The sequence below is a fragment of the Apaloderma vittatum genome, unplaced genomic scaffold (genome assembly GCF_000703405.1).
Source record: "Apaloderma vittatum isolate BGI_N311 unplaced genomic scaffold, ASM70340v1 scaffold9657, whole genome shotgun sequence".
Taxonomy (NCBI): domain Eukaryota; kingdom Metazoa; phylum Chordata; class Aves; order Trogoniformes; family Trogonidae; genus Apaloderma; species Apaloderma vittatum.
In genome coordinates this window covers 32,514-42,310 of record NW_009726743.1, presented here as the reverse complement: position 1 = coordinate 42,310, position 9,797 = coordinate 32,514, and the positions used below count along the sequence as shown (strand labels likewise).

General features: G+C 40.1%; 1 protein-coding gene across 1 annotated transcript in view; it reads left to right on the top strand.

Moving 5' to 3' along the window:
* Window positions 1–9,797, top strand: part of LOC104276922 (membrane-associated guanylate kinase, WW and PDZ domain-containing protein 2-like) — a gene marked incomplete at both ends in the record, with an annotated part of 38,328 nt that overhangs the window by 6,331 nt on the left and 22,200 nt on the right. Inside the window, 2 exons of the mRNA XM_009873396.1 lie at window positions 317–438; window positions 1,899–2,081. Of these exons, the coding sequence (XP_009871698.1) occupies window positions 317–438; window positions 1,899–2,081 (305 nt within the window). The remainder of the gene's footprint in view (window positions 1–316; window positions 439–1,898; window positions 2,082–9,797) is intronic.

The window sequence follows — 9,797 nt, the reverse complement described above, 5'->3', positions numbered from 1 at the left end:
CATTGCAGCTTACTTCCGCAGGACTGCTGTTTAGTAGGTGGACCTATAGATCAAAACCGTTTGTGAGTACCAGAGCTCAGCATACCAAAAGCATAGGACACGTCTCAGTGCTGTTCATTATGCAACGCTCTAGGTTGTGCATTTCTTGTCCCCGGCAACATTGTGTAGAGCATAAGGGACAGCTCAGGCCCGTTGGGGATTCGTACCGGTTTCACTCTCTAACACACACACTGAAGTCACATACAGCATCCTACTGTGAAAATGATCATTTTCCCCAACTGAACCCAGTTTTTAATCAAAACCAAATTTTTTCCAGCCACATAAATAGAAGAACACAATTTGAAAACCCTGTCCTAGAAGCAAAAAGGAAGCTACAGCAGCATAACATGCCCAACGCAGAACTTGGAACAAAGCCTATGCAGGCCCAAGGTTTCCGAGGTACAGTACTGTGTCAGCTATCTCAGTTAAGATGAAAGATCCTGCTCTCCTGTTTATGTGACAATGATTCCATCATAGTCTGATTAAAAGAGTAGCGTTGCCAGTTCTCACAATGTTATCACATATCTCCTAACATTTCTCTTCCCTAAATGTCTGAGCTCCCAGAGTTGCGGGACTCACGAGCCACCTAAAATACTTTGACCTTCAGAGGTGCAGAGAAAAGACAGAAAAGTTGGCCCTAGCATTTCCTAAAGGCTGAGAAACAGAACGCACAATAAGAGCCCTGAAGTAATTTTCTAAATAAAAACATAAATTCTATTCTTGGTAATGTATGACTCTCTCTTGAGCACCCAAGGTTGGCAACACTGAAATAATTAATTGTACTTTCTCTAAATTACCGTTAATTGATGTTTGGTATGTTTCTAAGCTAGCTCATCTAGCAAGCATCAATTAAGTTAAAAGCCTCAAGCACTGTGTTCTAGGAGTTTACAAGAATACAGCCTCTTGGTAACATAAAAATTAATGTGCTTAAAATGATCTGTATGAGCAGCACATAGTATTGGTAGAGACAAATACGTTTTAACATAAGGTTATAGCCAGAAAATGAGGCCTGTTCTCCTTTGTAACAGTAGAAAGCTCCTCATCAACCTTACCTAGACCCAAATTCGCCCACCTGCGCCTCGTTCCCAAGAGGTCCCGCAGCGTGAATGACCTGTCCCAGTGCCGGCGCGACCCCGCGGGGACGCACAGGCTGCACGGTATGTCCTCGGCATGGCCAGCAGCCAGCCCAGCCCCACCACCATTGGCGTAGCAAGAGCAGTCGGAGTCACAACACTTGCACCTTCCTTCCACCCTTCCTCACGGAGTGCAGCACAGGAGAGAGGTGTGGCAAGCCCCCGCCAACCACACCCCACACCGAGGCATGCGGAGGGGGGACCTGAAGGGTGCACAGCAGTTACCATGTGTCGCTTGTTGGATGCCAAAACCCTGCGTGTTTGGAGATAAAAGCTCACCTGATATTCAGCACTACCTGTTAACAAATGGAATAAGATATTCAGGGGATTTTTTCCTTATTGTGGTTGGGAGGGAAATTATGGAGGATGTATTTCTTTGTAGACAAAGCTGAATTTGTGGGTTAGGAAAGAGGTTTTAAGATTACCTCACAGATCATTTTGATAGTTGTAATTATTTTAGCTACATGATAGCAACTTCTAAATGTATTTCTAATATGAAAGATTATTTATAATTCCCCACTTACGGCTGCCATAGATAAGAAATACATTTTAAGCTTTATATTAATCCAATAACTCACACTTATTTTTCCTTGAATGCCTGCACTCTTTATTTCCTTGATTTTTGTTCACTGTCACATTCTGTCAGCCAATATTGTTATCTGCTGGACCCGCTGTGTCATTACTAGATCAGAACTTTTGTCCTTCTTGTTTGTTTGACTGATGTAGAAAAACCACTCTTCACCCGTGATGCATCACAACTGAAGGGGACTTTCCTCAGCACAACTCTTAAGAAAAGCAACATGGGTTTTGGATTTACCATCATTGGTGGGGATGAGCCGGATGAGTTTCTCCAGGTGAAGAGTGTAATTCCTGATGGGCCTGCAGCACAAGATGGGAAAATGGAAACAGGTAATTAAGACAGTTCTTCTGGGTTTTTTTATATGTGAAGTAGAATGAGCTTTCCAAGTCTCGGACTCTCTACAAAACCTTACATTTCTCCGTGACTTTCTATGTCAATGTGTAAAACAGTGACTCTGTAAGAAAAGATAAGCTTCTCAGTTAAAATTTTCCTATAATATTTCTTTCTAACGAAGTCAAGTAGCTTATTTTTCCCATTTCACAACATTTCAAGGGAGAAAAGATCTCTGCATTCTCTTACATAAAATGGGATATGATTTTCTTTGCTTTATAGGCTGTTTACTCAAGGGGAGTCTGTGCACGGAAAGAAAAAGAGATAGGCAGAGAGAGTGAAGACTACTAAGTGCAAATTTATTTCTTTAGAGAGGATGTTTTTGCAAAATAATCAAAGTCGAGTCTGATCCAACATTGTTCTCATTAGAAGCATCAAAACAAGAGTTTTCAGTGTGGCATATGGACACGTAGGCATCTGTGGCCTGCTAATAAAGAATCTGTGAAAGCTAACTAAATAAAAGAAACTTCTTCTGAAGAGATTTAAAGCTGCTCTTAAGATCTAGACCACCACTGGAAATATTTCCATGCCCACAGACTGATAAAGCTTGCAAACCACTCACTGTCTTAAAGGTTTGCAGGGTCACATTATGTCTATGTATAAATGAAACACTTTTGGAGGAAGATGAACTCAGTTTCCAAGCTAGTTGTTATCTCCTGTAGGAGAAGACAATCAGATGATAATAGAGTAGTTTCAGTTTGCAGGGACCTCCAGTCACTAACCTTCTGCTCAAAGCAAGACTAACTTTGTGGTTGGATCAAGTTGCTCAGGGTTTCATCCATGGGAGTTTAGAAAATGTCATACGACAGAGATCTCACATCCTGTGTCGGCTCCTGTCTCAATACTTAGCCACTTTCATGGTGAAGATTGTTGTTCTTTAGATCCAGTTAGGATTTCTTCTGGAGAAACTGGTTACCAGTGGCTGTAGTCCTGTGTTCATGCAGCCCTGTCACTGTGAACTGTCTCTCTCCAGCAGTCCTTTTTCCTCAGATCATAGTCAGGCTCCACATTAGTACTGGGACATGTGCATAATTTTTCTTTCCATTTTTCACCAAGACTTTATAGAAGAAATACTGGTTTGGAATTTGTGTTGTCTCTGCAGAAAACCAAGTTCATGGTGGCCAGGGTCACTGTGAAGATAAAGAGAATTTCCTAGCCTGTGAGAGATCACTGTGGATGGACCACAGCAGCAGAGCAGGAACCTTTCCAAGTGTTACAGTACAGGAGGCAGACACATAAACACACACCAGCACAAATATTGGAGGAGGAATAGCCCCAAATGATTTTTCTGGAAATTTCCTTTCATCTTTCTTTCATTGTAGCAAAGGAATGAGCTGTCAGAATGAATCACCTTGAACTGTAGTTTGTTGTGTAGGACTCTCCAGGACTTGTCAAGTAGGAAGTGTGAGGCTTGTGAAAAACATTATGTTTAAAAAAATGCAGTTTACCTCAAGTCTCCTGTTACGGCCAGCCTGATGTTTCTGATGCCAAATAGGTAAATAGATAATTTAATATACAGAAGTTGAATGTAAGAAGGAAATAGATTATGGATTGTTGGCATTGGTTTTATAAAAACAAAAATTACTCTAACAGCTTTTTATTTCTTAAGTCTTGTTGCCATTCTAAGTTAATGCAATTTGTTTCCCAAAGGGAAAATTAAAGCAACTGATTAAATGAACAAAGGATACAACAGACTTCCTAAAGTTCAGGAGGTTTTGGTAACATGAACTTCATTTTTTCTAATATTTTCATATTACTTAATACACTGTGTGAGAGATTTTCCTTGTTTGTCATGGTTCAGCATTCTTAGATCCAGCACTCAAATGCAGTTACTTGCTAATCCATCTGAAGTGTGGGCTGATTATTGGTGAACTTGCTCATATGGAGTTTTGTCACTGAAAAAGAGAGAATGCTTGCAACTTCCTTATATTTTGATGTTGAAATTGAATATGAGAGTCACAATACTATTGATGGTGATTATTGTCATGGATTATGATGAGAATACGTAGCAAAAATATACTTTAAAATGCATAGAAATAACATTGATTTCTTATGAGGTAATTCAATTATGCAAGACTGTAAGGTAATTAATTCAAGAATGCAACACAGAAATGTACATTCAAATATATGATCACTATAATTTTGTGAGCCTGATATGTACAAAATTACATCTCAAAATAAATTCTGGCCTCAAATGTCTTCATTTTTGAGGAGAGTGACAGAGTTCTGATGTAAAAATTGGAGAATCTCAAGCTAATGATTGTAGAATCTCTCATGCTTTTTATGAATATTTGAAGTGATTTCTAAATATGATAATGGTAAACTAAAAATATATTTAAGGTCAAAATATTTAGAAAAGCACTGTTCAGCAAAGTGCTTGTATTTCATGATATCTTGTCATTTTCACACTTCCTAAAGTAGGATTTCTCTCCCTATTCAGCCATTTTACAATCTAATTAGCTGGAGATGTGAAAGCCTCCCAGTTTCATAAAGCTGTTAAAATCTTATGATTTAAAACTGTCTGAAACTACATATGTACCTTCTGTTTGTTAGATAGGCATCACTGGATGATGAACACAAACAGTGTGGTGGTGTGCAATTTATGTGCAGTCCAGCTATAATCACAGATATAGTAGGCTTTGATAAATTATCAGAACATCATATTGTGACAGTGGGGCATCACAGTAGAAATCTTGATGACAATGGCACTATAATCTGTGAAGCAACCTGAGTGTAAGGGGATAACCATAGATGCTGATGCTTCCAACTGTAACACAGCTCTGGAGCCTTTCCCTCATAAGGACAGATATTTTTCTTTGGCCAAGTGGTGAACACAAACCTAGTGCTTCAGATCTGCATTAAATATGAGGAAAAGGGGAAAAAAAAGACATTCTTTCCTTCACCTTACCTGACCTTGGCCGTAGGCTGAAGACACCAGTGCTGTACTTTATCCTAACTGTTAAATAAACTAGCTCATAGAAAACTAATATTGTAGCTTTGGTTTACTCCTCAACTCAAAATCTAAGTTAGAGGCCAAACACAAATGCTGTTCAAAGAGAAGGGGAATCTATGTAAGATGTTATAGACACACTTTAACATGCTCACAACACAGTGGTTTCACCTGCAGGTTTCTAAATGAAGTGATACTGGATTTCATCCCTTAGAACAGCTTCCTGACAGTGACTTGGCATTGCTGCGATGCTATGAAACAATTAAAGCAGTGAGACAGCCCTAGTGCACTGAGATGCTGCAAGAGATATCTGAGGTGATCCACCACCACTACACAGTACTGGACACTAACAGGTAGTACAATTGTCCCAGACCCACAACAAACCTCACAAGCAGACTCAGAGGAACCACACCACAGTGGTTAAGTTGAAAACAGCCAAAATTGCAGTCCTGATCCCATTTGCCAGATGTTTCAGAATTCCTAAGGGTTATTATTCCCTCGTGTAAATCTAACATCTGTGAGCTAATGGCTGTTAATAATACTGCAAATGCCTTTCTAGGACATGTTTTAACATTTGAAGTTCAATCAAGCTGCTGGAGACGAACATTACACTCCACAGCATCTCTGTCCACCTAAGGACAGCCTAGGAGCTGATACCTGAGAGTTACATTGCTTTGTCTTCTCTGAAGGCTCCCGCTGCCAATAGAAAACTGCCTGCTTTTAAGATGCCCCTATATCCCATTAAAATGCTAAGTGAACGTCACTGGTGAAAGACTGCATCTACATGAAAAGATTTTTATACAGTGAGTGATTTTGAATGACTGCTGTTCTAAGACAAACAAAGATTTAGGCCTGCGGCTGAGTCAGATAAAAGCTCAAGCTGCAAAGGCAAAAAACTTTCCTACAGTTCTCAAGGTTATTCAATGGACCAGATAAACTGAAACACTCCCACATAATCAAGAGTGGGAAAGATTCTCATTCTGCGCATTTCAGCAAGTTCCAGTTCCTTTGGTGAAAGTTTCCAGGAAACAGCTCAAAGACATGGTGCACAAACGGTTAATTGCATCTGTTGATGATGCTTCTGACTTGATGAATAGCTCTAGTTATTGCAAGTTGAACTTTCCAGAAATGTATATACATCTGTGATGAATTTTCATAGCTCTGCAGTGTGAATCAAGAAATTGAAAGCATGGTCTTTGACTTCCTCAGCCAGGCATATTTGGCCACTCCAGAATTCTAAATTGTCTGAAAATAATGCAGACTTGGCCTTTTTTAGATGCTATTCTCTCAGGAATGGTAGCCTCACTGTGTTAGGTAACCTATTGAGCTAACAGATATAGATGCCTACAAGACAGATGTCTGCACTTACTACACGTATGAGTAGACATTTACCACTTCTAGGTTACAGCATTAAGATGAAGCCTAGAGATTAGTGATCTTGAGTCTAGAGGTCAGTCCCACATCTAACACTCAAAATTTCTGCTGCATCTAAGAGATCTCTAATGGGAATGACCTAACTGTTAGAAATACTGGAAGGAGTGACACATGGCCTTGCTGCAGTTTGTGGGTCTACTATCAAGACCCATAACAATCTTCTGCATATGATGAATTTTTCCAGAATGTAAGCAAGTTGCAAGCATTGCACACTTGTTGACCTGCACAATCATAAATTATGTTATTCACTTGAATAAGAGCAAAACTGAAGTCATTATCAGGTGGTTGACCCTACAATGTCACTAAGCTTAGAGAATAATCACCTAGTAATCATTCATGCATATTTTTGCACAGTAAGGACAATATCTCACAGCCTCTGTACAAAGTAGAGTGCTCAAGACAGAAGGAATAGGGGCATCTGCAAAAGGATGCGTTTTTACAAATGACGAGAGTTCTTTATTTCTGTTCTCTGTTTGTCCACCTAATGTCAGATCGGATGAGGTGCAAGCTGTCCAGTTTCAGCAACACCAGATAAGGTGAACTATATATGCACGAGGAATGCTTTCAATCCAAAGAAGCAAAGATGTTAAAAATTTAAAAATAAAAAATAATAAATAAAGTTATGATAGTCATCTGGTAATGGGAATACTATCAGAATGTCAGTAAAGGACCCAGTGTATCATGACCACACACCACTGCACCTATCTTCTTTTCTGAATGGGTCAAGTCTCTGTCACGTGCTATCAGTCAAGACCCATCATACAATACTTTTTTTCATAATATTCCCTCCTCCTGGTAGCTAACTGTTTACCTCAGCTGGCATCTCGAGCGGTTCACTGATCAAGAGCTCAGTGAAGAACTTGTGACCCACATAACGTAGGACTTCATTTGCAAAATACCAGAAGCTGGCTGAAATTTAACTAGCTCACCTGCCTGACACCACCTCATCCAGTGGCACCAGGAAAATTTGCCTCCCAAAATTAAGGCATGGCATTAGGAACACAGGAGATTGTGCTTCTCATTGGACTGATGAAGAAGGAATATCTTTTCATTATCCTTACGCATCTCCAGACTAAAACACTCTTTTAACATATACCAAGGCCTCGTCAAGTGCCAAGTCTTGCAGCTGCAGGGTTATGCAGGTGTGTGAGTGGAGCAGCATACCTAAAACCAGCTCATGTTATCGGCCTCCTTTAACACCCTGGCTTTGTTTGGGTGCTAGGATGTTTCATCTGCAGCAGCAGTCGCCTTTTGTCTTCCTGTTTCAAATTAGCTAAGACCAAAGCTCTCTTCAGATGTTGCTGTTAATCCCATTAATTTAAGAGAAGGAAAATTAAATGTTTGGAGAGTATCTAACAGCAGTAACAAAAAATATTTCAAGCATTATGGGGACTGGTAATTTCTCCCACTCATGTTAGGCCAGTGTGGATTTGTGTTACATTTACTCCCTCCAGCACAGCAGGAACAGTATATTTACATGTACAACCAAAATCATTGCATTCTCTGTTCAGCCATGGCATCTACACTTCCTTTCGCTGGTGATACTGGTTATATTTTCCTTTTTGTGAACCAAACCAGGAGAAACCACTTAGTAACATCTCAATCTGGTTTTCTAATAGCAATCTTCTTTCACTTCACAATTTAATTTGGCTTTTCAAGGAGAGGAGACTGAGATTGAAACTACAGTGTGGATGCTGTGGTCTTCACATCCCACATGAGAATGGAGCTAATAGATGCTCTGCTAGTTCATAGCTGAGACAAATGGCCATCTAGGGGCTACATTTCACTTTTTCTTTTTCATTTGTGCAGTACACAGCATCCCACTCCATTCAAGCTACTTTGTATTTCTCACCATAAAAGCTTTCATATGTCTTGTCACAGAATCTCAGAATCACAGAATGTTAGGGGTTGGAAGGGACCTTGAAAGGTCATCTAGATACAGGCCTTCATTGACCACAGCTCTCTGACTTCCTCCCTTCAACGAATTCACAATCCACCTCACTACCCAATCACCCGGACCACACTTCTTCAGTTTAGCTATGAGGATGCTATGGGAGATGGTGTCAAGTGCTTTACTGAAATCCAGATAAACCACGTCCACTGCACTGCTATCATCTCTCCACCTGGTTGTGTCCTCATAAAAGGCTATTAGGTTGGTCAAACATGACTTGCCTGTTGTAAAACCATGTTGACTGCTCATAATGACCTTCTTGTCCTTGATATGCCCAGAGACAGCACTGAGGATAAGATGTTCCATCACCTTTCCAGGGATGGAGATGGGTCTGACTGGTCTGCAGTTAGCCAGGTCCTCCTTCTTGCCCTTTTAGAAGACTGGAGTGACATTTGCTTTCCTCCAGTCCTCAGGCACCTCTCCTGTTCCCCATGACTTACCAAAGATGATGCAGTGACTTCCACCAGCTCCCTCAACACGCACGGGTACATCCCATCAGGGCCCAGGGATTTGTGGATGTTCAGATTGCCGAACTGATCCCTAACCCAGTCCTCATCAACCAAGGCAAACTCCTCCTTTATCTTGCCTTCCGCTGGGGCCTCAGGGTTCTGGGGCTCCTGAGGACAGTCTCCAGCAGTATAGACAGAGGCAGACAAAGGCAAAGAAGGCATTCAGTAACTCTGCCTTCTCTGTATCCTCTGTCACCAGGGCACTCACCTCCTTCAGCAGTGAGCCTACAGTGCCTCTAGTGTTAGTTTTTATAACTAATGACAAAACTGTTCAAGAGACATATGAGTAAAATTAATTCTGACTTTTGAGAAACTTCCCGGAGTACATTGGTGCAGTGTTGCTATTTTATCCTGAATCTCTGTATAACCAAAATTCTTCAGAGCACAAAGCTTAATTATTTCTTTTATAACGGGGATTTAATGTAAATCTGAGCCTAAGTTTTAGAAGATAAAAGTTTGTGTTTCCCTAGTTGCAGAGGACATCTCTGAAGTATGAAAATTGTATTTGAAAGGTTTCAAATAGAAAGAAAAAATGCCGATTTTACTATTTATTTGATATCGTGTATTTAGAATGTCAGTTTAGCTGAGAGAAGGGATGACTTGTGGTTTTGAATGCTTGGTGGTAACAGTAGAAATAGTACTTGCATTTTAGGAATATTAATATCAATGAAGAACTTCATAATAGAAAGATTATTTTTTTTAATCTCCCTTTCTTTCATATTTCAATCTAGACAATTCATCAAACTCAACACGTAAATAGATAGACCAGAAGATAGCTCTTAGGTTGCTAGAAATTTTTAGTACTTGTACT